The following is a 27,896-nucleotide window of genomic DNA, read 5'->3' as shown; positions in this document are numbered from 1 at the left end:
TTAGTTAAAGATATTTAAAGGAAATATGAAATTAAGAAATGCATAATAAGTGATAAGTACGGAAAATCATCAGAGGTGTTGATGGAAGTCCAAAAAATATTGTATAAGATGAGAAGTTCTGTTGTATGAATGTTAATTAATATGTTAAAAATTAATAAAAATGTAAAAAAAGAAAGAAAGAAACTCAAATATATAAGCCAGGTGCCTCCCTAAACCAGGGTTACAGTCGCCAAAACGGAATGCCTAGGTGCCATTTTTGGACCAGACGACTTTTGGGTTCCTCGGACATGAATCTCCAGATGGTGGAGACATCAGGAGCCATCCTGGCACCCGGGCAACTTCACTGGGTTGCATGTGGCCGACAGTCAGGTGCTTGTTTATTTTTCGTGGCACTGCGAGAGATTAGAGGGTACCATGGTTAACTTGCCCAGCACTAGGGAACGAATTAAAGATAACGTCCCTGCTTTAGATCCGATCTCGGTGCTGTGATGCCTAGCACTGTGACTGAAGATAATCTCCAGATGATAATAATAATAATAATAATAATAATAATAAATTTTTATTTCTACCCCACCTTTCCCGGTTCAAAAGCAAGGCTCAGGGGAGCTAATAACAAATTTCAAACACTTTAAACCACTTAATTATAAAAGCAGCATAAAATACAGTATAAAAACATGAATAACAATAAAATTCAAAAATCAGTTAGATAACCCCCAGGGCTAGCTGGCTGAATTGGTCCTACTTGGGCCAGCGAGGAGGCCAGGGGAGAATTAGCTGTGGGGTCTCAGAGCGGGTGATCTTCATAAAAGGGGAGGGGGAGAGAAGAGAAGGGAAATAGAAGATCAGGCTGAATTCAAATTAAAGGCCAGGTGAAATAGCTCTGTCTTACAGGCCCAATGGAAGGAGGTTATATCCTGAAGGACCCTAGTTTCATGGGACAGAGCATTCCACCAGGTCGGAGCCACCATTGAGAAGGCCCTAGCCCTGGTGGAGGATAGTCTGACTTCCTGAGGGCCCGGGACCTCTAAACTAGGGTTATTCACGACATAAAGCTGTGAGGGTTGTGGGAGATGCCTCTGGCTTGCAGGCCTCAAGCTGGCCATGTCTGCAGTAAGCTGGTCTTTTGGAAAATTATATATATATATATATATATATATATATATATATATATATATATATATATAATATCAGATCTCAGCAGCTGAAAGTCATGGAAGCACAGTGCCCCACTTCTGCATCTGCAGAGATGCTGAATCACCATGAGTTGAGTTTCTTGGGTTTGCTCACCAGCTTTCTCCCTGCCAAGGAGCACCCACAACACCAACTTTCACAGGCTTGCAATGCAAACCGCAAAATAAGAACAACAGAGAGCTCTGGAAGAGGTGCTGCAACAGCATGGCAGCTTCAGGAAGTGGTTGTCACTCTCACGCGGGCCTCCCAAAAACGCCCAGCTCTACAACAACCGTATCGTGCGCAATATCATGCATCATGAGTGCGGTACTCTGGACAGCTATGGTGACACATCTGAGCTTTGCAAAAGCAAGCTGGCAACACAGCAGAAGAGACATAGCCGGGTGGGGGTGGAATCCGAATTGACTCTTTGTTCTCTCCCCCAAAAAATGACGAATTGAAATTTGATGACGAAAGTCATAGAAGTGCAGAGCTAAGATAAACTCAATTCAGTAGCCTCCGTCAACTAAGATGCACCTGACACAGTGGCCTCGAGTCCTCAAAAAATTGTGCCACAAAAAGGTGTTAAGTGTTTAAGGTGCCACAAATGGTCTTTGATTTGCAGCAGTCACAGAGATTAACTACTGCAGCTGCCCCTCTGGAAACCGAATCGACGATGAAAAATGAAGAGAATGATGACTTGTGACATTTCATTCTGCAGTTTTAAAATCGTTTTGAGTAATTACCGTATTTTTCGCTCTATAGGATGCACATTTCCCCCTCCAAAAATGAAGGGGAAATGTGTGTGTGTCCTATGGAGCGAATGCAGGCTCCTTGGCTTCAGCGATAGCAACGCGAAGCCTCCGAAGCGCAGAGGGACAGCTCCCCCCGCGCTCCGGAGGCTTTGCGTTGCTTTTGCTGAAGCCGCCTGAAGCCCCCAGAGCGCAGGGGGAACTCCCGCTGCGCTCCAGGGGCTTCAGGCAGCTATCCGCAAGCCTTCGGAGCGCAGCAGGAGTTCCCGCTGCGCTCCGAAGGCTTGCAGATAGCCGCCTGAAGCCTGGAGAGCGAGAGGGGTCGGTGCACACCAATCCCTCTTGCTCTCCAGGCTTCGCTTCGCTGGAGAGGCGCTGCACAGTTTTCCCTCTCTGCGCAGCACCCCTTCAGCGAAGCGGGAGGAGAATTGGAAGGGACTCCGTTTCTCCTCCCGCTTCGCTGAAGGGGCGCTGAGCAGAGAGGGGGATAATTTTTTCCCCTGTTCTCCCCCTCCTATGGTGCGTCCTATAGAGCGAAAAATACGGTACACAGAATCGTAGATTTGGAAGGGACACCAAAGGTCATCTAGTCCAACCCCCCTGGCAATGCAGGAAACTCTGCTAAAGCATCCATGGTGCATGTAAACCGGCTTTGTTAGTGACGGGGAAGCAGGAGCAGCTATTGTAAGGCACTGAAGCCCCATGTCCAAGCCCTCTACTGGGACTCTTATTCGGTCATTTACAAACCTTATGTCACGAGGACTAGAAACTTACCTTTAAAAAATGAAACGAAAGGAGGAAATCAAGTCCCAAGAGGAAAGGTTGAAGGAATTGTGTGTGTTTGCCGTGGGAAAGAGAAGGACGAGGGAGGGTTCAGAAACCTGAATGGCTGAATGGAAGAGGGCAAAGGCGTCTTCTCTGCTGACTAGTTTTCATGGACAAGCAACAAGAGGGTAGATTTTCACTGAACATTAGGGGGTCATCAGCCCCTCCTGCCACTTGCTTCACTGGCCAACCCCCTCCCAATCAAGTCTGTCACTCCTTGACAGGTCCAGGTTGGCCAACAAGACTACAGAACAGCTTTGAATAGGCTATTTTGTTGACTGCATTGCAGAGGGTTGGAATAGACAACCAATTCTATGATTTCATGGATAGATAGACAGACAGACAGACAGACAGACAGACAGACAGACAGACAGACACAGTGTTATACCAATCAAGACCTGAAGGAGCGTCTCCACCCCCATCGTTCTGCCTGGACACTGCGGTCCAGCGCCGAGGGCCTTCTGGCAGTTCCCTCACTGCGAGAAGCAAAGCTACAGAGAACCAGGCAGAGGGCCTTCTTGGTAGTGGCACCTGCCCTATGGAACGCCCTTTCATCAGATGTCAAGGAAATAAATAACTACAGTGGTACCTCAGTGTATCTGACTTTTAGAAGACATCTGAAGACAACCCTGTATCAGGAAAATTTTTATGTCTAATGTTTTACAATGTCTAATGTTTTAAAGCTACAGGGAACCAGACAGAGGGCCTTCTCGGTAGTGGCACCTGCCCTGTGGAATGCCCTCCCACCAGATGTCAAAGAGATAAACAACTACCTGACATTTAGAAGACATCTGGAGGCAGCCCTGTTCAGGGAAGTTTTTAATGTGTGACATTTTAATGTACTTTTAATCTTTGTTGGAAGCCGCCCAGAGTGGCTGGGGAGACCCAGCCAGATAGACGGGGTACAAATAATAAATTATTATTATTATTATTTTCATTAAATAGCATAAATGACTAAATAAACTTGCCTTCACATCCTGGCTTCCCAGAGGGTCCATGAGCTGCTTCTCCAAAACCTGAAGAGATTCCTGAGCTAAAACCAAGAGGCGCTGTAGGACCTGGTGTGGGGTGGAGAAGAAGAGGCAGAAGAGAAGGGGAGGTTTTAAGAACCGTTCACAGCCAGCGCCGATGGTGGGCACGCGAGGGCACTTGGCAAGGGCCAGTGCATCTGGAAGGACCCCCCACCACCACCTTTGCAAGGCCTGGCTCGATTCTGCAGGAGAGCAAAGGACGTTCGGAGGCAGCCGGCCCAAGAAGAGTTTTGGATTTGATATCCCGCCTTTCACTCCCTTTAAGGAGTCTCAAAGCGGCTAACAATCTCCTTTTCCCTTCCTCCCCCACAACAAACACTCTGTGAGGTGAGTGGGGCTGAGAGACTTCAGAGAAGTGTGACTAGCCCAAGGTCACCCAGCAGCTGCATGTGGAGGAGCGGAGACGCGAACCCGGTTCCCCAGATTACGAGACTATCGCTCTTAACCACTACACCACACTGGCTCTCCAAGGTGGTGCCTTTGCCTCCAGACCCTTCCTCAAAAGGAGAGGCCCAGTGCGGTGTAGAGGTCAGAACAGGGTTCCCAAAGTGGGGTGCACCGTCCCGTGGCGGGGGGCGGGAAATAACCTAGAGGGGCACCAAGAAGTAAGGGGGCGGCAGGGAGGTGCAGGAGGTGTAAATGACCATCAGACTCTAAAAAGCTGATAGCACTGGATCATTGAGTTGAATTAAAGAAACTACTGTGTGTGTGTGTGTGTGTGTGTAACATCTTTATTCTTTCCCCCCTCCTTTCCTCTGTACCGCTTTATTTCTTTATAACGGAAATTCTTTCAATAAAACAATAATATTTAAAAAGTTGAATTAAATTGGATTCCAAATGAAGGTGTAACTGCTACTGCTTTGAATTTTATTGTGTTGCTACCTTCCTGAGTGGGACGCGGGTGGCGCTGTGGGTTAAACCACAGAGCCAAGGACTTTGCTGATCAGAAGGTCACCAGTTCGAATCCCTGCAACGGGGTGAGCTCCCGTTGCTCAGTCCCTGCTCCTGCCAACCTAGCAGTTCGAAAGCACGTCAAAGTGCAAGTACATAAATAGGTACCACTCTGGTGGGAAGGTAAACGAATTTCCGTGTGCTGCTCTGGTTCGCCAGAAGCGGCTTAGTCATGCTGGCCACATGACTTGGAAGCTGTACACTGGCTCCCTCGGCCAGTAAAGTGAGATGAGTGCCGCAACCCCAGAGTCGACGATGACTGGACTTAATGGTCAGGGGTCCCTTTACCTTTTACCTTCCTGAGTGGGGTGTGCCATTATGAATAAAGGCTTTTTCATAGGGTGCGGTAGGGGGCAGTGGGCATGAGTTTATAGAACCAAGGGGGCAGTGGCTTGAAAAAGCTTGGGAGACACTGGGCTAGACTAGGACCTGTGAGACCAGGGTTCAAATCCCCAAATCCGTCACGAAACTCACTGGGTGACCTTGCACCAGTCAGCCTAACCTAGAAATGTATATTAAATGAATAGATTGGAAAAATCTTCAGATGTGATTGATGGAAGTCAAAAAATTGTATAAGATATAAAAGTATGTTTAATTGTTGAAAATGATACATCAAAAAACTAATAAAAAATTTAGATACCGTATTTTTCGCTCCATAAGATGCACTTTTTTCCTCCTAAAAAGTAAGGGGAAATGTGAATGTGTCTTATGGAGCGAATGGCGCTGCGCAGAGAGGAAGAACTGCGCAGTGCCCCTTCAGCGAAGCGCCTCTCCTGGCTTCTGCCACACGCAGCCTCTTCAAGCAGGGGGAGCCTTCATCCCGCTGCCCTGAAGAGGCTTGGCGCAGCTATCCCAGAAGCCAGAACAGCCAGAGGCTATCCCAGAAGCCAGTTCCCTCTTGCTGTTCTGGTTTCTGGGATTCAAAATATTTTTTTTCTTGTTTTCCTCCTCCCAAAACTAGGTGCACCTTATGGTCTGGTGCGTCTTATGGAGTGAAAAATACGGTATGCAGTGGTACCTCGGGTTAAGTACTTAATTCGTTCCAGAGGTCCGTTCTTAACCTGAAACTGTTCTTAACCTGAAGCACCACTTTAGCTAATGGGGCCTCCTGCTGCCGCCACACTGCTGGAGCACGATTTCTGTTCTCACCCTGAAGCAAAGTTCTTAACCCGGGGTACTATTTCTGGGTTAGCGGAGTCTGTAACCTGAAGCGTACATAACCTGAAGCGTATGTAACCCGAGGTACCACTGTATATTAAAAAAAAGATGAGGAAGGGGAGAACCAGTGCTTTTTTTCTAAAAAAATGTTTAGGGCTTCTCTCATTTTCTTACTCATATTGCCCCCTCAATGAGGCCAAACTTAGATTCACAAAATGTTTAAGCGTATGCACACCCCTGCAGCCCCCACAGATAAAAAGCACTGGGGAAAACCCACGTACTGCCACCTCAAACATCCTTTGCTGTGTTCAATTTTAGCAGTGTTGAAAAGGCTTCAATGAGAGAGGACAGATCGGAAGAGCCCGAGAAGTAAAGGTTTGACCTGCCCAACCAGGGGATGAAGGCTGCAGCTGGGCTCACCTGTGCAGAGGGCTTCTCCTTGGTCCACGCCGAGTCCTGGCGGTCCCTGGGGGTGGCGATGAACATGACGGGGAGGCGCGGCTGGGCGGCCACAAAATGGTTCCTGATCTCCACGTAATCTGCATCTGGATGCAAAAACATCATGGCGTCAGACAGCAGAAGTCGCTGCAACGGGGGGGGGGCAGACAAAGTTTCTCTGGCGCCCTCCTGTTACAACACTCGATGCAAGAGACAAGAGAAAAGAAGGACCATCTCACTGGAAGACTCCGGTTCAATCACAGCCATCTTCAGGTAGGGCTGGTCAGGCATGTCCCCTGCCTAGGGAAGCTGCAGCTGCCCACCAGTGTAGACATCACAGGGCTAGATTCTAAACTAGTGAGTTCCTCGTGTTCCCAGATCACGATTATTTATTTATTTTTATTAATGTATTTATTTGGTTTTTCAGATTAAAATTTTACAGTCACATATACCACATAGGGTGGCACTGTGGGTTAAACCACAAGGCCTAGGACTTGCCAATCAGAAGGTCGGCGGTTCGAATCCCCGCGACGGGGTGAGCTCCCGTTGCTCGGTCCCTGCTCCTGCCAACCTAGCAGTTCGAAAGCACGTCGAAGTGCAAGCAGATAAATAGGTACCGCTCCGGCGGGAAGGTAAACGGCGTTTCCGTGCGCTGCTCTGGTTCACCAGAAGCGGGTTAGTCATGCTGGCCACATGATCTGGAAGCTGTACACCGGCTCCCTCGGCCAGTAAAGCGAGATGAGCGCCGCAACCCCAGAGTCGGCCACGACTGGACCTAATGGTCAGGGGTCCTTTTACCCTTTACCTTATACCACATAGAAACAAGATTCCAAGGAATCTTCTGGATTTCCCTCCTCCCCTTTGTGGGTCCTATTGTTCGTCATTTCCTCCTGCATATTTCATAATAATCCAAATCTTTTACCTCTCCACTGTGTCCAAAATTCACCATTAGACTACAAGCGTTATTCCAATCCTACAAACGATTTTAACTGTTTACAATGATTCTTAAGCTAAGTTATAAATTTCCCCCAATCCTTATTAAAATTTTGGTCTCCCCGATTTCTGATTCTTCTGGTCATTTTAGCCATTTCAGCATAATCCATCAACTTGATCTGCCATTCTTCTCTGGAAGGGATTTATCTTCTTTCCATCTCCGGGCCAATAACATCTGTGCGTCCGTGGTTGCATAAATAGCCTGCTCCCTTGGGATTTTGGCACCTAGAATTCCTAAAATAAAGGCTTCAGGTTCCCAGATCACGATGAAGGCAGCACCGAACCACAAGCACCGCCCACAAGCTGCCTGCATTCCCCTACAGAGGCACGATCCACCTATGCCACACCTGCGACCCTCCAGATAGATGGTGATGGGATGCAGCTGCCATCATCCCTTGACCATGGGCTGGGCTGGGATTGGTGGGAGCTGCAGTCCAACTGCACCTCGAGGGCACCAGGTTGGGAAGCCTTGGACCCATGGTGGAGGATGTAAAGGCGTAATATATGCACACCGACAATATGGAAATCTATTGAGAGCTGTGAAGATTCACTTCTCGGTATGCGGATTGAGAGTTAAGATATAGCAGAGATAGAGGACGATAGATGGATAGATTTGTTGTGGTTGTATTTCTTTGCTTTTTCTTTCTTTTTTCTTTTTCTCCTTTATAATGAGTATGGGTTGCTCGTGCGTAAGTTGCCGCCTCTCCAGGCTTTGTTGCCTTGGTAAACCTTTCAGTCTGGGCAGCCCTTCACTTCGTGGCTGCCTCAGTCGCTAGCAGAATCCGTCAGTGGGCGTTTCTTAAATCTTTTCCAACATAAAAGTTGTTTGACACCCAGTCTCCTCCTACTCTCTCTGCGCGGAAGTCTTCTGCGCAGGGTGGGCGTGGGTAGCGGGGGACCAGTGCTCTCCCCGCTGGTGTCCGGTGAAGAGTCCTGGAGCCCTCTCGCCGATTCCCCCATCATCCCCTCCTTATCCCTGGTGTAGCGCTGATTTGCTTCCCCATCTGCGGAGCTGCCTCTCTCCCTGCTGGGCCCTTCTCCAGCATCATTTGAGAGCCTTCCCTCCGCCTCTAGCTCCGATGTCAGTTCCCTGACATCCCTCTTTTCTTCTCCTCTTACGTCTTTTTCTTCCTTTTTCTGATTTTTTTTTTTGGTCGTATTTCTATTTGGTTTTTACTGCATTATACAGTGGTACCTCGGGATGCGAACAGGATCCGTTCCGGAGCCCCTTCGCATCCAGAAGCAAACGTAAGTAGCAACGGCGTGTCTGCGCATGCACACGTCGCTTTTCACCGCTTCCGCGCATGACGTCATTTTGAGCATCTGCGCATGCGCGGGCGGCGAAACCCGGAAGTAACGTGCTCCGTTACTTCCAGGTTGTCGCGGAGTGCAACTCGAAAACGCTCAACATGAAGCATATTCAACCCGAGGTATGACTGTATGCTGAAAACTTTTAATAAAATATGAAGAAAAAATAAACCTACAGAGCCCCAGCACCAGCCAACCCAGGGTCTTTTCATCTTGGAGATGAAGCAGTTTTTTTAAAAAAAGGAGTGAAGTTTTGGAGAACAGGATGAATTCTGCAATCTGCATCAAAGGTGCAAATAGATCACATCGGCATACCGAAATACTTTATCCAGATTTTGCCAGGCATGGAGAAACACTGAGCACTGAGCCCCACTCCAACCCAAGGTCTAGAAATCTGAGTCGGACACCTCGCTGGCTATTGCACACACACACTTTGAAAACACACCTTCACTGTGGTTCGGTGGCTTTGTGGTTCGGTGCTGCCTTCATTGTCATCTGGGAACCTGAAGCCTTTATTTTAGGAATTCTAGGTGCCGAAATCTCAAGGGAGCAGACTATACATTTATGCGACCACGGCCGCACGGATATTATTGGCCCAGAGATGGAAAGAAGATAAAGTCCCTACCGGAGACGAATGGCAGATCTAGTTGATGGATTATGCTGAAATGGCTAAAATGACCGGAAGAATCAGAAATCAGGGAGACCAAAATTTTAATAAGGAATGGGGGAAATTTATAACTTATCTTAAGAACCATTGTAAACAGTTAAAATCGTTTGTAGGATTGGAATAACGCTTGTAGTCTAATGAGAGCCAGTGTGGTGTAGTGGTTAAGAGCAGTAGTCTCGTAATCTGGGGAACCGGGTTCACTTCCCTGCTCCTCCACATGCAGCTGCTGGGTGACCTTGGGCCAGTCACACTTCTTTGAAGTCTCTCAGCCCCATTCACCTCTCAAGAGTGTTTGTTGTGGGGGAGGAAGAGAAAGGAGAATGTTAGCCGCTTTGAGACTCCTTCAGGTAGTGATAAAGCGGGATATCAAATCCAAACACCTCCTCATTCACAGCCATGAGAACTAGAAACCTGCCACTCAGATCTTTTTTTTTTTTTTAAAAAAGGACAGCTGAAATTTTTCAGAATGCTCTGTTCTGCACCAAGATAAGGAGGACGGGATGTTCCTGCTGTGCTATACTTTAATGGACCTTTAAGGCAGGAAATTACAAGCTCCTAGAAAAGCGACGATTAATCTTGTCGAGTTGTTTCACGAGGAAATATTTGGACTGCAGGCCTCTTTAGCAAAATGGTGCCCAGGCTTCTGGTTTCATTAATACAGAAGTCAGGCTCTGGAGCACTGGGAGCAGACACTCCTTTCTCTGAGTCAGGAGGTGAACGAGATAACCTTTGCTCCTGTCTGCCTCGGAATCTGCAAATCTGAAAAAAGGCAGTGATGCTGCTTCCTGAGCCTCTGATCAACACAGAGAAAGAGACTCCTTCCTCCAAATGCCATGATAAAAATTAAATGAACTCTCTTCCCACCATCTAGCTGCCCCTCGATTAGGCTGCGTGGAGGCAGATTACAAGAGCAGATCTATGTTGCTGGAGAGGCAGAGTGTGGATTGTCTGAATACAGTGGTACCTTGGGTTACATACGCTTCAGGTTACATACGCTTCAGGTTACAGACTCCACTAACCCAGAAATAGTGCTTCAGGTTAAGAACTTTGCTTCAGGATGAGAACAGAAATCATGCTCCAGTGGCACGGCCGCAGCAGGAGGCCCCATTAGTTAAAGTGGTGCTTCAGGTTAAGAACAGTTTCAGGTTAAGTACGGACCTCCAGAACGAATTAAGTACTTAACCTGAGGTACCACTGTAATTGGTTGGAAGAGGTTGGGGCGGGCGATGGAAGTTGAAGCCACCTTTCTGAGCCCAATATTTGTTCATTTGACCACACTGTTCATTAGGCATAGAAATATTCTGTCCTTCTATATTCATTTATTTCGGGTTAAAACTGGGGACACGCTCCGCTCTTGTAGTCAGTCAAAACAGGCACAGCCAGAGGCAGCAATGCTTCTCAATACAGTGGTACCTTGGTTTCCGAACAGCTTAGTCCATGGGTAGGCAAACTAAGGCCCCGGATCCGGCCCAATCGCCTTCTCAATCCGGCCCACGGATGGTCTGGGAATCAGCATGTTTTTACATGAGTAGAATGTGTGCTTTTATTTAAAATTCATCTCTGAGCTATTTGTGGGGCATAGGAATTCATTCATTTCCCCCCCCCCCAAAAAAAAATATAGTCCGGCCCCCCACTGTTGAATGGTCTCTTTAAATCTGAAGGTTCATTATTGTTCCACAAGATGTGTATTTCTTTAAGGGCCAGAGCAAATAACGTGACCTAGTTTTACAGCTGTGAAGCAGTATAGCAGGTGCTGTTAAGGTGTGATAATTAAGCTGTGTCAGCAATTGGGTATAGTATATAAAGAGCAGCACCTAGTTCTTTCAGTATCCTGGTGGTTGGGTCATGCTTATTGATATATTATAATTAATGTAAAAGGAGTTTTTGTTTTTGTTATTAAAACCTAGCAAAAGGTTATTTTGCGTTCCTTGTAATGTGTGGTCTCTGTAGCGCAAGTTCTCTACAGCGCAACTAATCTGCAAACAGCCAGTACCCACAAGGTCTGAGGGACAATGGACCGGCCCCCTGCTGAAAAAGTTTGCTGACCCCGCCTTAGTTCTTGAACAACTTGGAACCCGATCGCTGCAAACCCGGAAGTAAGTGTTCCAGTTTGTGAACTTCTTCAGAAGTCAAACGTGCTCCGTTTTGAGTGCAACGCTTCCGTTCTGAGTGCTACGCTGAGGTCTGTCTGCTTTTGCTATTAATTTTGCATTTTTATTGAATTTTTTGTTTTTGTGACTGTGGGGAACGCAGTTCAGCGACTGATTGATTGTGTGACTGCGGAAATGGATAAAAGCTGCAAGGCCAAGAGAACCATTAACAGAACAACAATAGAGGTAAACTGTTAAATTGCTGTTTTAGGGGTTTTTAAATGTCTGGAACCGATTAATCCATTTTGCATTACTTTCTATGGGAAAGCCCCCCTTGGTTTTGGAACGTTTTGGTTTTGGAACGGAGTTCCAGAACGGATTAAGTTCCGAGAACCAAGGTACCACTGTACCTGTTGCTGGAAGTCACATCAGGGGAGAGTTGCTCTTGTGCTTGAATCCTGCTTGCGAGTTTCCCACAAGCATCCAACTGGCCACTGTGGGATCAAGGATGCTGGACTAGATGGGCCATTGGCCTGTTCCTGCAGGGCCTTCTTATGTTATTAAGTCTGAGTGTGTGGTTTGGGAGCTGCACGGTCAGGGGGAAAACCATGCTGTCCAGGGTTGTAAAGACTGCGGAGAGAATAACTGGGTGCACTCTTCCCACCTTGGATCAAATCTACGCTTCCAGGTGCCATAAGAAAGCTGCAGAGACAGCGGAGGATAGTGCGCACCCCGAAAATGATCTCTTTCAGCTTCTGCCTTCTGGAAGAAGGTACAGGGTTATAAAGACTAGGACTAGCTGCCTGAGAAACAGGTTCTATCCAAATGTGATTTTGGTTTTAAACACAGTGTAAGGTAGTCTTTAGGGACGCGGGTGGCGCTGTGGGTTAAACCACAGAGCCTAGGACTTGCCGATCAGAAGGTTGGCGGTTTGAATCCCCGCGATGGGGTGAGTTCCCGTTGTTCGGTCCCTGCTCCTGCCAACCTAGCAGTTCAAAAGCACGTCAAAGTGCAAGTAGATAAATAGGTACCGCTCTGGCGGGAAGGTAAACGGCGTTTCCATGCGCTGCTCTGGTTCGCCAGAAGCGGCTTAGTCATGCTGGCCACATGACCCGGAAGTTGTACGCCGGCTCCCTCGGCCAGTAAAGTGAGATGAGTGCCGCAACCCCAGAGTCGGCCACGACTGGACCTAATGGTCAGGGGGTCCCTTTACCTTTAAGGTAGTCTTTGTGGGAGTATATTGTATTTAAAAATGGGGTATCAGAGTTTTTAGGGGGCTAACCAGGTTGGGATAGCTGGGATAGCAGGCTTGTTGGTTTTTGAATGTCTTATGTAGATTTTTCAATTTCGTTGTTCTGTATGGGACAATGACAATAAAGATTATTGTATTGTAACGAGAGCAAACAGACCCCCAGTTTTCCGTGGCTAGGCAGTAAAGCAAGGTATTGTCTACTGTCCGCATGCTAAAATTTTCAGTTCTTTGGGGAATGTGCCCATGGAAGGCAGCACTGGCAGAGAAGAGCCCTGTTATCTGGCTTATTGCTTAGCGTTCCTGCGTCCAAAATCTGGGGATGACCTCACAAATCTCTGACATGTCAGCGTTTTCATTCGACCCTCTTGCCAAAAGCATGCTGAGTGTTTTATATGTGCAGCGGAGATTAAGTGGGAGAAGGCACCAGTTATGGGAAAGCTTTAATTCTGGTGGAGACAGTCTTAAGCGAGGCTTTATGACATATGGCACATCAAAGCTCAGATCTGCTTCCCATATCATTAATGAGCCATCTGTGTTTCCACAAGGCTGAATGATCCAAATATTATAGATAACAGGCACTCACTCTTGAGACGTTTACGAGCTTCGACGCATGTGCTACTTTTCAAACTCGGCAAGCAAACAGAACGCCTATTGCAGAACCGCAGAGCAGGTAAATGATATAAGTTGTCTCAACTCCATGGGGTTGGAATTATTTTTGCCTTGGAATAAGGAGGTGGTTTGGGTCAGCAGACAGAGAATTATACAGTGGTACCTCAGGTTAAGTACTTAATTCGTTCCGGAGGTCTGTTCTTAACCTGAAACAGTTCTTAACCTGAAGCACCACTTTAGCTAATGGGGCCTCCTGTGCCGCCGCGCCACTAGAGCACGATTTCTGTTCTCATCCTGAAGCAAAGTTCTTAACCTGAAGCACTATTTCTGGGTTAGCAGAGTCTGAAACGTGAAGCGTATGCAACCCGAGGTACCACTGTACCTCCTTCAACTAGACCTTTGAATCAGTGGACAGCCTGGTCTCCCCCTCCCAGTTTCTGAACTGTTGACATTTACTAATGTCATTTAAAAAAGAAAGATGATCTAAAATAAGTACTAGGTGCAAACCAAGCTTATCTAGACAAGACTTCTAAATGAGGAACTAACTGGTTTCGTGAGCTGTGTGTGGACAGAAGCAGGTGGTAGGAAAGGTAAAATACTAAGGATGGAAATGTCTTTGCAAAGAACTCGGTAGAAAGCCAGCCAAGATTAAGTATCTTATTTTTGCAAGGAATGGGGAAACTGTCTAAATTGGCCAGTGTCCTTGCAAAGGTTCCTCCAGCATTTAAATTAGCCAGAAGAGACCAGAAGGGGGTGGCAGTTCTTACAGGAACCGATTTGCAGATGAATGAGGAGCCAAAAATAGATGGGTAGCTACAGGAATGGTATGGTTTTCCCAGTAGTGATGTATGGAAGTGAGAGCTGGACCATAAAGTAGGCTGATCGCTGAAGAATTGATGCTTTTGAATTCTGGTCCTGGAGGAGACTCTTGAGAGTCCCATGGACTGCAAGAAGATCAAACCTATCCATTCTTAAGGAAATCAGCCCTGAGTGCTCACTGGAAGGACAGATCCTGAAGCTGAGATTCCAATACTTTGGCCACCTCATGAGAAGAGAAGACTCCCTGGAAACGACCCTGATGTTGGGAAAGATGGAGGGCACAAGAAGAAGGGGACGACAGAGGACGAGATGGTTGGGCAGTGTTCTCGAAGCTACCAGCATGAGTTTGACCAAACTGCGGGAGGCAGTGGAAGACAGGAGTGCCTGGCGTGCTCTGGTCCAGGGGGTCACGAAGAGTCGGACACAACTAAACAACTAAACAACAACAAGCTACTGGAACGGTTGTAACAAGGAAGTCGCCTGCTCCCTATAACCAGCCCCAGTCAATAGTCTGGCTGCAGCAATTTGGGTCTGTTGATGTTTCATAGCACTTTTTAAAGGCAGCAGCCCAGGAAGAGCATGTTATTGTAATCCAAACGGGAAGCAATTAAGGCATGTATCACTGTGGCCAAATCAGACATCTCTTTAAAAAGCCACGAGAAATTCAACCCATGTCTTGCTGGACTCCAAGATCCTCCCTTAAAAAAAATATATATGAAGGGGGAAAGCCAAGGTAAATTCAACAAGGAGGTCTATCCGCTGCCATTACCGCAGCAAGAAAATGAAGCCTCCATGTATAAGGGAAGTATACCTCTGAATAGCAGGTTCTGGGGCCACCAACAACGAGAGCAACTCCTTTCCTGCTCTGCCTGCAACCTCCCAGAGGCATCTCTCTGGGGTACTGGCAGGAGATGGAATGCAGAACCCGGCCAAGTCATTTCTCATGTTCCAAACAACGAGAAGAAAAGAGCGATTTAGCACGCTCTGGGCGATGTTAACACAGCAAAGTCGGATGTTCTTTGCAACAAAAGGAGCAGGGAGGTTTGGCAAGCTGGATTGCAATTGCAAATGCACCTGGCTTCACTGCGGGGATCAGGTTGCTAAGCCCTCCTTGGAAGGAAGGCGAAAGGAAACCAGGAAATCATCGTACTAATCCTAACAAGGAAGGTTTGGCCTCTTAACTCTTCCAAGACGAGCCCTATGGCAAGGAAACCTCAGGGAATGCTCAGCATGAAAGAGGCTTCCCTAAGGAAAGGAAGACTCAGTGAAGCTGGAAGTTGGGAGATTCCGGACAGATAAAAGGAAGTACGCAGCACCTAAACTATGGAACTCACTTCCACAGGAGGCCACCAACTTGGACGGCTTGAAAGGACAGTTAGACAAATTCATGGAGGAAGAGAGGCTATCAGTGGCTCCTCAGTTCTGCCTCCACAGTCAGAGGAAAAGATGCTTCTGAACTAGATGAGACTCAGGGTCCCTTCCAACTATGATTCTATGTGACCAGGCTATGTATTACCGTATTTTTCGCACCATAGGGCACACTGGACCATAGGGCGCACCTAGTTTTGGGAGGCGGAAAACAAGAAAAAATTATTCTGAACCCCAGAAGCCAGAACAGCAAGAGGGATTCTGGATTGGCTTCTGGATTAACCGCGCCAAGCCTCTTCAGGGCAGTGGGATGAAGGCTCCCCCTGCCCGAAGAGGCTGCGCAGGGCTAAAACAGAAGCCAGGACAGGTGCATCGCTGAAGGGGCACTGCGCCTTCTCTCTCTGCGCAGCACCTCTCCTTCACAGGAGAGGTGATGCAGAGAGAGGGAGAAGGCGCAGCGCCCCTTTAGCAAAGCTGGAGGCCTCTGGCTTCCAGGTCAGGCGCGTCGCTGCGAAACCAAGGAGCCTACATTCACTCCATAGGACGCACACACATTTCCCCTTCATTTTTGAAGAGGAAAAAGTGCATCCTATAGACCGAAAAATACGGTAGTTGTTCATCCTGTTAATTTCAAAATATGATGGAGCAGCTCAGTCGGTAGAGCATGAGACTCTTAATCTCAGAGTCGTGTGTTCACACTGGGCAAAAATATTCCTGCATTGCAGGGGGTTGGACTAGATTACACACACACACACACACACACACACACACACACACATACACACAGTCCCTTCCAACTCTACAAGTATCTACGGGACCCTCGTATCTACGGGACCGCCTCTCCTGGTCTGCCCCGCAGAGGACCTTAAGGTCCATGAATAACCATAGTTTAGATGTCCCGGTCCCTAAGGAAGTCAGACTATCCTCCACCAGGGCCAGGGCCTTCTCAGTGATGGCTCCGACCTGGTGGAATGCTCTGTCCCATGAGACCAGGGGCCCTGCAGGATTTAACCTCCTTCCGTCGGGCCTGTAAAACAGAGCTATTCTGACTGGCCTTTAATTTGAACTCAGCCTGATCTTTTATTTCCCTTCTCTTCCCTCCCCCTCCCCTTTTATGATCACCCGCTCTGAGACCCCACAGCTAATTCTCCCCTGGTCTCCTCGCTGGCCCAAGTAGGACCAATTCAGCCAGCTAGCCCTAGGGATTATCTAATTGATTTTTGATTTTTGAATTTTATTGTCATTCATGTTTTTAGACTGTATTTTATGCTGTTTTTATAATTAAGTGTTTTAAATTTGTTGTTAGCTGCCCTGAGCCCGGTTTTTGAACCGGGAAGGGTGGGGTATAATTAAAAATTTATTATTATTATTAATTATTATTACAATTCTCTGATTCTATTAATCCCAGGTGCTAGAAACCGCTGAAGGAGAGAGTTTTGGCTCTTGTGCTCAGATCCTGTTGCAGGTTTCCCACCGGCATCTCATCAGCCACTGTGAGAACAGGGTGCTGGAAAGAGGGACCACAGGCCTGATCCTGCAGGCTCTCTCTGTTTCTACTGTCCCTCCCTCCACCTCTCTCACCGTTCAGCTCAGCATTCAGGTTGACGATGAGGGGGCTGTTCTTCCAGTCAAAAGTGGTGAGCAGGAAAAGGAACCGAAGGAATCCCACTTGCGGGGAGCTGCAGGGAGAGAAGAGTCACGAAGGGCAGCATTATTCTAGCTGTATTGTGTATTATAGGGACACGGGTGGTGCTGTGGGTTAAACCACAGAGCCTAGGACTTGCCGATCAGAAGGTTGGTGGTTCGAATCCTCGCGATGGGGTGAGCTCCCGTTGCTCAGTCCCTGCTCCTGCCAACCTAGCAGTTCAAAAGCACGTCAAAGTGCAAGTAGATAAATAGGTACCGCTCTGGCGGGAAGGTAAACGGCGTTTCTGTGCGCTGCTCTGGTTCGCCAGAAGCGGCTTAGTCCTGCTGGCCACATGACCTAGAAGCTGTATGCTGGCTCCCTCGGCCAGTAAAGCGAGATGAGTGCCGAAACCCCAGAGTCGCCCATGACTGGACCTAATGGTCAGGGGTCCCTTTACCTTTACTGTGTATTATATTCATTTCATATACAGGTCGCAAGCCAGCTGAAAGACACACAGTGGTACCTCTGGTTGCGAACGGGATCTGTTCCGGAGGCCCATTTGCGACCTGAAAAGAGCGCAACCTGAAGCACCGTATCTGCTCAGGTGCGCGGTGCAATTTAGCGCTTCTGCACATGCGTGAGCGGCGAAACCCGGAAGTAACCCTTTCCAGTACTTCCGGGTTGCCGCAGGACGCAACCTGAAGCATCTGTAACATGAGGCATGACTGTATTCTTATAAAGAGATAGAATAATTTTAAAAGCAGTCCAACAGTAGATGTTTAAAAAGAACACGAAACGAACAGTCCAGGCAGAGGAGGTCTGTTCACCTAACTGGGCAAGTTTGTTGAAACAAACCTGACTTAAAAGGTTTTTTAAAAAAGATAAAGGACCCCTGGACAGTTAAGTCCAGTCAAAGGCAACTATGGGGTTGCGGCGCTCATCTCGCTTTCAGGCCGAGGGAGCTGGCGTTTGTCCACAGATAGCTTTGCGAGTCATGTGGCCAGCAGGACTAAACCACTTCTGGCGCAACAGGACACCGTGACGGAAACCAGAGCGCACGGAAATGCCGTTTACCTTCCCATTGCAGTAGTACTTATTTATCTACTTGCACTGGTGTGCTTTCAAACTGCTAGGTTGGCAGGAGCTGGGACAGAGCAATGGAAGCTCACCCTGTTGCGGGAATTCGAACCACTGACCTTTTGATCAAGAGGCTCCGTGGTTTAGACCAGGGGTCAGCAAACCTTTTCAGCAGTTTCCTTCCCTTTGGGAGGTTAAATCCTGAAGGGCCCTAGTCTCATGGGACAGAGCATTCCACCAGGTGGGAGCCATCACTGAGAAGGCCCTGGCCCTGGTGGAGGATCGTCTGACTTCCTTAGGGCCCAGGACCTCTAAACTATGGTAATTCATATGGTCCCGTAAATACGAGGGCCCTAAGCCACATGACCAAAGGGTCATCCCGTCGAACCCCTTGCCTTTTAGGATAAAAAGTGCTGTGGGGTCTGATCCAGCAAGGATCATGTTCAGGGTAGGTTCGTATTTTGGGAACACCACAAACACAAGATGGTGCTGCCCCCAGCACTCACAGGTAGACTGCTCCTATTCATGGAAGGGACGTCAAAACCTGACCAAGGAGCAATTAAAAAAGGAGTGTAACAGACTCAGGTGGTTGTGAAGCAGGTGTCCCGCTGGCTGGGCCCTTACCTGGGCACAGTGAAGGGTGCTGGGGACAGGAAGAGGGAGGCCACCAGTAAGTCCACGCATTCCTCCGAGACGCTGTCGCTCAGCAGTTGAGCGCTGATCCAGCGCTTGGCGAGACGGCAGCAGCCACTGAAAGCAGAATGTTGCTGCTGGAGGCTGTAGGGAGGAAGCAAACAATTTGAGACCCGTTGCCAAATCTGCCGGCAACATCACCATAATCCGAAGGCAATGGAAAGCAAACCAAAAAAGCTATTATTATGATGACTGGCGACATCAACTCTGCCGAGTGGGAATCTCTCTATACCTGAAGGAGTGTCTCCACCCCCATCGTACAGCCCGAACACTGAGGTCCAGCTCCGAGGGCCTTCTGGCAGTTCCCTCCCTACGAGAAGTGAGGTTACAGGGAAGCAGGCAGAGGGCCTTCTCGGTGGTGGCGCCTGCCCTGTGGAACGCCCTCCCATCAAATGTCAAGGAAATAAACAACTATCTGGCTTTTAGAAGACACCTGAAAGCAGCCCTGTTTAGGGAAGTTTTTATTGTTTGCTGTTTCATCGTGTTTTTAATATTCTGTTGGGAGCTGCCCAGAGTGGCTGGGGAGACCCAGCCAGGTGGGCGGGGTATAAGTAATAAATTGTTGTTGCTGCTGCTGCTGCTGCAATGACCAGAGGAGGACTGACCACTGGGAGGAGTGCAGAGAGAAGAAATGCCATGGACAACTGGACGCCTTCATTTGCCCCAGCTGCAACAAAACATGTCTCTCCCACATCGGTCTCTACAGCCACAGCAGGTTCTGAACCTCCCAATAGTTTGACTTCACCCCCAAAGGCACATTCCTCCATTGTCTCCCAAGATAGATGGATGGCATTATTATTTATTATTAATTATTATTATTAAGTGTGCATTGTGGAAAGCCCGCAAGGAGGACTGGACTGCGCAAGCCATGCTCTCTGCCCTTGTGATTCCCATCAATTGGGATTCAGGGGAATACCACGGCCATTGTGTGTCGCAGGCATCATTCTCCCCGCTTACCCATGAAGTGAGCTGGTCAAGAACGGCAGGTGCAGGGTCTCCACTTCCAGCTGCACGGATTCTTCCGTGACCTCGTGTTTCAGCATGCCTGTGGGGGTGACCACCTCCTTCAGGATTTGGGGCTCTCGGTGGTAGGCCACTTGGAGGCGGAAGACATAGCCGTCCTGAGAAAGAGGAGGAGCAGGAGGGGAAATTATTTGCTTCTTAAAAGCCTGATGGATCAGCCCGGGGGAAACCAGTGATCAGGATTCGAACACAAGACCTCCCTTCCCATCCTGCAGTTTCTAGCAACTGGGATTCTGTAGCTTTGCTGCCTTTGACCCTGGAGCGCAGGGCACAGCCATCATGGCTAGCAGCCATTCCTAGCCTTCTCCTCCATACATTTCCCTAATCTAAGTTTGTGATCATCACTGTCTCTTGTGGGAGGGAGTTCCACAGTCCTGAATCTTCCAACATCCAACATCAGCCCACCGTCTTGGGTCCATGCCGAAAACCTGCTCTTCACCCAATGACCCCAGGGCGAGTTCCATAAAATATCGCAATTCAGAGCCACGTGCAGTAAATTAGAAATGTTAAATTAAAAGCGCAAAAGTAAAGAAAATCTCAGGAGCAGCAGAAGTTCAAGGCAAAAACATTCCCCTTCAACTAGGCCTTTGGCTTATGGACACCTGGTGCCCTTTTGAATGTGTTGTGGAAGGGAAGATCATTGGGTTGTCTTGGCTTTTTGTTTTTATTATATATTCTGTGTTTTTTATTATATATTCTGTGTTTTTATTATGTATTCTGTGTTTTTATTATGTATTCTGTGTTTTTTATATTGTAATTTTATGTTGTCAACTGCCCTGAGACCTATGGGTATCATAGCTGTCAACGTTTCCCTTTTTTAAGGGAAATTTCCTTATTAAAATAGAATTCCTCGCAAGAAAAGGGAAAAGTTGACAGCTATGATGGGTATACAAATTTAATAAATAAATACAATTAGGGCGCAAAGGAAGGAGGCAAGAGACCAATTTGCACCAAAAAGTCAGGGTAAGGTGGCCTTTCTGGACCTGATGGTGAACTTTACACAAGAGTGGTGCAAGATGCACACCAGAAAGCCAGAAGTCCTGAATCTCAGCCCTTAGAGAGTCATCCTCTCCGTGCGAGCGGCTCAGAGATGAGTCCACCAACCACAACCACAAAGCCAAGCGAAGTTTGTGGCAGGAAAAGGGTCCCAGAGAGCCAAAATCCCTTCAAGATTATGGAACGTGTGGTGCTGGGCGCTGCTGAGGACAGCAGGGTGGAATAGCTGCCCAAAGCTAGGGGCAATATTCTGAATTTGCTTCAGATTTATCAGGAGTCGTCTGCATGTGAAATGGTTATAATAGTGTATTGAGAGCACCTGTATACTGCTCTTCAGCCCTGCTCCCAAAGTGACGTTAAAGCAATACAGCTGACCTTTAATGCCCTAAACGGCCTCGGCCCAGTATACCTGAAGGAGCATCTCCACCCCCATCGTTCTGCCCGGACACTGAGGTCCAGCTCCGAGGGCCTTCTGGCGGTTCCCTCACTGCAATAAGCGAAGTTACAGGGAACCAGGCAGAGGGCCTTCTCAGTAGTCAAGGAATGTCAACGAAATAAACAACCGTCTGACTTTTAGAAGACATCTGAAAGGTAGCCCTGTTTAGGGAAGTTTTTAATGTTTGATGTTTTATTGTGTTTTTAATACAGTGGACTCTAGGGTTGCGAACGTGATCCGTGCAGGATGCATGTTTGCAACCCCCATGCGCAGGTTGCGATTTGGTGCTTCTGCACATGTGCATGGCTCGTTTTAGCGTTTCTGTGCATGCGCGACCGCCAAAACCCAGAAGTAACCCATTCCGCTACTTCCGGGGTTTTGGCAGTCCGTAACCCAAAAAAACGCAATCTGAAGCGTCTCTAACCTGAAGTATGACTGTATTCTGTTGGAAGCCGCCCAGAGTTGTTGGGGAAACCCAGCCAGATGGGTGGAGTAGAAATAATAAATTACTGTTGTTGTTATTATTATAAACAGCCCATGCCCACAGGCCTATGCTCTAAAGAAACACGACACACAAGGGAAAAGGTGCAAGGAGGGCAGAGGAAGAAATCAAACCCAAGCACAAATATATAAACATTTGTTCTCATAATGGGCAGCTTGCACAGTTCAGGCGTAGGAGGAGCCTGGCAGAACCGGGTTTTCAGCAAAGCTGACTGGCTGAGCCTTCTGCTTTCCATCTCTCCCAGCGATGGCTGCCCCCAGGTCACAGGAGAGGAGACTTGATGGAGCTGGCCTGTCACAGCGGAACTGATGGAGTGAGCCCTGCTTCCCATCTCTCTCTCTCTCTCTCTCTCTCTCTCTCTCTCTCTCTCTCTCAAGATAGCAGGCCCCTGGTCATATTTCGCAAGGCAACGGCTTCCACCTTCCTGCGCACCTGCGGGGCCAAATGTGCATGAACACACCCACCCTCCAGCACAATTACCTTATAGACGTCCGTGTAGGCGGGCGAAGCTCTGCAGAGCAGATGGTGCTGCTGGTGGAGAAGTTCTGCCAGCCGCAGCTGGAAGGCGGCCTTGACCCGCCGGATGGCTTCCTTGCTCTGAGGCCACTGGCCGCTGCCCTCCATGTGGCAGATCACTGGTGCAAGAGGGAAGGAAGAGGCAAAAGAGTTAACGGAAGGCGCAAGGAGCAGCGTGGAAGCAGGAGGAGGGCAGGCGAAGATCCAGATAAGGCTCCATCCAGATAAGACTGAAGCAGTGTTCCCTAGAGCAGATGGCTGGAAGGTTGATGGGGTTACACTTCCTCTGAAGGAGCGAGTATGTAGCTTGGGGGTATTCCTAGACCCCTTGCTGTTGTCCGAAGCCCATGTGGCCTTGGAAGCGTGGGGCGACTTCCATCAGCTGCGCCCCAGTCTGGACAGGGATAACCTAACTTCTTCTCTTTTTCTCAATTCATTTTTTTGGTTTTTGAAATTGAAACTTTCCATTCACATTATCCAACGAGATTCCAAGGAATCTCCTGGACTTCCCCCTCCTCCCCTTTGTGGGTCCTATTGTGAATCAGTTCCCTCGCTGCGAGAAGCCAAGTTACAGGGAACCAGGCAGAGGGCCTTCTCGGTAGTGGCACCCGCCCTGTGGAACACCCTCCCATCAGATGCCAAAGAGAAAAATAACTACCAGACTTTTAGAAGACATCTGAAGGCAGCCCTGTTCAGGGAAGTTTTTAATGTGTGACATTTTAATGTATTTTTAATCTTTGTTGGAAGCCTCCGAGAGCGGATGGGGAGACCCAGCCAGATAGATGGGGTACAAACTATTATTATTATTATTATTATTATTATTATTATTATTATTTTCATTAAGTAGAATAAATGACTAAATAAACTTGCCTTCACAGCCCTGTTTAGGAACGCTTTTAATGTTTGGTGGACTATTGTATTTTAATATTTTGTTGGAAGCCACCCAGAGTGGCTGGGGAAACCCAGCCAGATGGGTGGGGTATAAATAATAAATTATTATTATTATAATCATTTCCTCCCTCATCTTTTATAATAATCCAAATCTTTTACCTCGCCATTGTGTCCAAAACTCACCACTAGATTACAAGTGATATTCTAATCCTACTAACAATTTTAATTGTTTACAGTGGTTCTTAAGTTATAAATTTTCCCCATTCCTTATTAAAATTTTGGTCTTCCCACTCTGATTCATTTTGAATGAATGTATGTACAGTTATACCTCAGGTTGTGAACGCTGCGGGATATGTCTTTTCAGGTTGCGTCCCAAAGTACTGGAAAGGGTTACTTCTGGGTTTCGCTGCTCACGCATGCGCAGACACGCAAAATGACGTCACACGCAAGCGCAGAAGCGGCAAATCGCGACCCGCATGTGCAGATGCCGGTTGTGTTCCTTTCAGGTTGCGAACAGGGCTCCAGAACGGATCCAGATCACAACCAGAGGTACCACTGTAAATGAAAATATTAAATGCTGTGGAACAGTGCCATTATTACATGAGCACTGTTCCACAGCATTTGATATTTTCATTTACATACATTCATTCGAAATAAGATGGGTTTATGAAGCAATTCTATATCCTCCCACCACGCTGACGAAGAATTCTATGGAACAGTAGTCTATATCCGGAATCACTCTTCAGTGTTGGACACCATATCTGCTGAATACAGAAAGCTTCACAGCTTGTCTGTCACACTACAAAGTCTGGTACCTCGCTTCATTTAAAGATTTCCAGAGACTTTGAGACTAAAGATTTCATTTTGGACCTGTTACGGTTTGAAGGAATTCTATAAAGATTGTCTATGTAATGAATGATGCTTTGCAGGGTTAAAGAAAAATGATGTAAAAAGTATAAAGATAGAGGTAATATACATTAGACACAACAATTTAGAAAGAGTAAAATTGTTGAGGTCTTAGAACAAAGGAAGGAAATCAGTACGTGTATATGTATGTAATAACTAGATTAGAATGAAGATACGGTTTTATTTGTAGATGTGTGTTTTTCTTTTTTCCTTTTTTGTGTTTTTCTTTCTTGTTTGTATAGTTTTATTTTGGATTTAATGTTTGTAATTTTTGTTGTAATTTTGCACTGAAAATAAAAAAGATTTAAAAAAAGATTGTCTATTGCGTATGTACATGGTCATTGCGTTGCCTAGACATTGCTGACGTTCTCTTTGAAACACAGGGGTTTGTTTGGTTACTACAAAATGAAGTAGCAGTAAGAGGGACTCACAATGCCCCTTGCCCACTTTGAGACAGTGTCACCCACATTACCCATCCTTGCCTTTCATTGGTGCTAAATAAGCCGGGCATGGCTTCTCCGCCAAGGGCAGAAGAGACTCCCGGCCCTCAATCCTGGCGTGGTAGGCGTAATCTGGTTTCACGGGCACCGGAGGGAAGACCTGAGAAAGAACCAGGAAGGCACGTTAAGAGGAGCAAGAAAAAGGGGAACCCGTGCATGATCTCGAGGTAGCAGCACATCCTCAAGGTACACACACACACACACCCTGGCAGAAAATGCCCAGTCTCCAATTGTAAGGCGCTGCAAGGAAGCTGGGTGGCCAATGGCTCTCTGGGACACCTTTGTTAGACATTTAAAAGGCAGAATTCACTGGGGGCTGATGATAATAATAATAATAAATAAATAAATTTATATATACACACACACACACGCACGCGCGCGCGCACACACACACACATATAAAATAAAATGAAATACAGACAAAGGTCCATATAGTTAGCCATGGTTTTCCCAGTAGTGATGTATGGAAGTGAGAGCTGGACCATCAAGAAGGCTGATCGCCGAAGAATTGATGCTTTTGAATTCTGGTGCTGGAGGAGACTCTTGAGAGTCCCATGGACTGCAAGAAGATCAAACCTCTCCATTCTGAAGGAAATCAGCCCTGAATGCTCACTGGAAGGACAGATCCTGAAGCTGAGGCTCCAAGACTTTGGCTACCTTTGGTCTCCACCTGTTTTCGCTGGAGACGAAGGGATGCAGTCATGTTTTTCCTTTGTTCTTGACTACGCTGAATAAAGCTGTAAATATGCTCTCTCTGAATTTTCCATCGTGGATGATTAAACCCTCTGCGGAAAGGTTGTGCATGGGTCTTGGAACATATCTGAGCCTTGTGTCGCTAACTGACTGGTGCTGTTCCATGGGAGACCGGTGATCGTCCAGAGCCAGCAGGGGGCCTGCCTGAAGCCCCCGTCTCCCTGGCAGTATCCCAACAGATTCCCCCCCCCCCAGGGTGGCCAAATCCTAATGCACAATATTCCTTATGCACCTGCCTCCCTCGCAATCTGCCCCGCCACGAAAACCGTTGCCACGGAAGCGTGCATTCTGGCGCAGGAAACCCGTCTAAACAGACGGAGCGTGTCCTCCGACAGCCCCCCTTCGTTGGCTCAAACTCACATCGGTATATCGGAGGGCAGGGTGAGCCCCCTGCACGGACGTCACCGTCAGCGGCAGCCCCTCCAGTTTCCACAGCTTGCGGCTCAAGTCGTCGTACGAGCGGACGACGCTCAACATGGCCTCCTCACCAGTACCTGCCGGCTGTTCAAGACAATAATAATAATAATAATAATTTTTTTATTTATACTCCGCCCTTCCCGGTTCAGAAAACCGGGCTCAGGGCGGCTAACAACAAATTTAAAACACTTACCGTATTTTTCGCTCTATAGGGCGCACCGGACCATAGGGCGCACCTAGATTTTTTGGGGGGGGGGGATAAAGAATTTTTTTTTTAATCCCGCTAGCTGTCTTGGCTTCATTTTTAGCCACGGGCCTGGGGTGGGGGAAGCCCGAGCTTCCCCCGACCCCAGCCCCCAGAACGGGTCCGGGAGCGGCGGCAAGGTTGCGAGCAACCTCGCCTTCGCTCTTGGAGCTTGCTGCTATCCGCAAGCCTTCGGAGACCAGCGGGAACTCCCGCCGCGCTCCGAGGGCTTGCGGATAGCTTCCTGAATCCTGGAGAGCGAGAGGGGTCGGTGCACACTTCAGCGAAAGCCTGCATTCACTCCATAGGACGCACACACATTTCCCCTTCATTTTTGGAGGGGGGAAAGTAAGTCCTATAGAGCGAAAAATACGGTAATTGGTGCAACAACAAAAATAGCATAAAAGTATAAAATGTGAATAACAATAAATTCAGAATTCAGAAATCAATTTAGGGGGGAAATCCATCCAATAAAGAGCACCACCAGCGTCCCCTCCTGACCCTTACACGCTACTAAATTAAAGAGAGATAGCTGGCTGAGGGTAGGGAGGCAGGAGCTGTAGTCCAAAACATTTAAGACTAGTTATATTCATCCAGCTCATAGCAAAAGATCCATCTTGTCTGTGCCTCTTAATCTGCAGCAGGATATCTTTCAAAAGGGCCTAGTTGGGAGAACATGAATATATAAAACATGGCATAAGCAATCTGCATTTGTTGGCTGGGGAAAATCTGGAGAAGTGTGAATCGGCCGGAATTTGGGAGAGGCTTTTTGTCTAAGTTAGCCAAATGGACAGTCCGAAACCTCAACCTTCCACTTTTGTGTGTGTGAGGGGGGAGATCTGGAAAAGTCTGCCAGTCCCACAGGGAGTGCCCAGATGTGTGGGGAAACCATGCACAACACATGTGGAAAGAGACTGTCTCCCATGCATACTTGCAGCGTGAGACCACTGGTTTCTTAGGAGAAACTGGATTTTGGCAGTCTGTTTGACGCTCCCTTAAAGAAAGCAGATCTAAAGGAGATTGCAACGCACTCCCATCCGAAATATCGCAGCTGAAGGGTGCCACCTGCAGACCAGCCTGGACACAGCCATGTGACATAACCACCTGACCTTTTTATTTTGGCACAATAGACACTGCCCTTTACGGGAGGATAACTACCAAACTAGAGAATACAGTGGACCCTCCGGATACGAACTTAATTCGTTCCGGGGGTCCGTTCGCACTCTGAAAACTACGTAAATAGAGGCGCACTTCTGTGCACGCCGCGATTGAGCGCTTCTGCGCATGCACAGTGGCGAAACCCGGAAGTATACACGTCCAGGTTTGCCGTAGCCGTAACCCAAAGATTCTGTATCCAGACTCTCATCCAAAACCTGCAATTAGTGATTCCGGGAAGTTGCTCTCATAGCTGCCCTTAACACAAAAGGCAGACACCAGGAAAACAACAACACAGAATTGAGAGTTGCCATTCTCAATAGGGCTATAACAGTCAGTCTCTCTTCACAGGGAACTCTGGGAATTGTAGTTCTGTGGAATCTGCTAAACATCTCTCAACACCCTTAACAAACTAGAGCTCCCAGAATACTTTGGGGGAAGGCACGAGTGGTATCAATGCACTTTAAACATACGGTGTGGATGTGACGTAAGAGGGCAGAGGAGGCGGCGATCAATGGAACCTGCATTCCCATTTTTTGAAGGGCACAACAATCTACGGCTTTTTAAAAGTGTTTGAGGAGGGGGGTGATCAATTTAATTTTGTTTCATTATGTATTTTGTGTTTTCATGTTGCACTTTTGTGTTGGGAAGCCCTCTGTGATCTTCAGATGAAAGTCGGTATGCACATTTAATACATACATCCATTCATCCATCCATCCATACAGTGGA

The 27,896-nt window shown here is 47.6% G+C and overlaps 1 protein-coding gene across 1 annotated transcript in view; it reads right to left on the bottom strand.

Annotated features, from left to right (window-relative positions):
- NOL6 (nucleolar protein 6) overlaps positions 1 to 27,896 on the bottom strand; it is a 67,342-nt gene that overhangs the window by 14,291 nt on the left and 25,155 nt on the right. Inside the window, exons 16-23 of the mRNA XM_080973427.1 lie at positions 25,712 to 25,852; positions 24,581 to 24,698; positions 22,266 to 22,420; positions 19,786 to 19,949; positions 18,760 to 18,912; positions 17,013 to 17,110; positions 6,308 to 6,432; positions 3,716 to 3,805 (exon numbers count right to left, since the gene is read on the bottom strand). Of these exons, the coding sequence (XP_080829553.1) occupies positions 3,716 to 3,805; positions 6,308 to 6,432; positions 17,013 to 17,110; positions 18,760 to 18,912; positions 19,786 to 19,949; positions 22,266 to 22,420; positions 24,581 to 24,698; positions 25,712 to 25,852 (1,044 nt within the window). The remainder of the gene's footprint in view (positions 1 to 3,715; positions 3,806 to 6,307; positions 6,433 to 17,012; positions 17,111 to 18,759; positions 18,913 to 19,785; positions 19,950 to 22,265; positions 22,421 to 24,580; positions 24,699 to 25,711; positions 25,853 to 27,896) is intronic.

The sequence above is a fragment of the Podarcis pityusensis genome (assembly GCF_964106645.2).
Source record: "Podarcis pityusensis genome assembly, chromosome: 11".
Classification (NCBI taxonomy): Eukaryota; Metazoa; Chordata; class Lepidosauria; order Squamata; family Lacertidae; genus Podarcis; species Podarcis pityusensis.
Note: the sequence above shows the minus strand (reverse complement) of the source record. Positions and strands in the feature narration are given on the sequence as shown.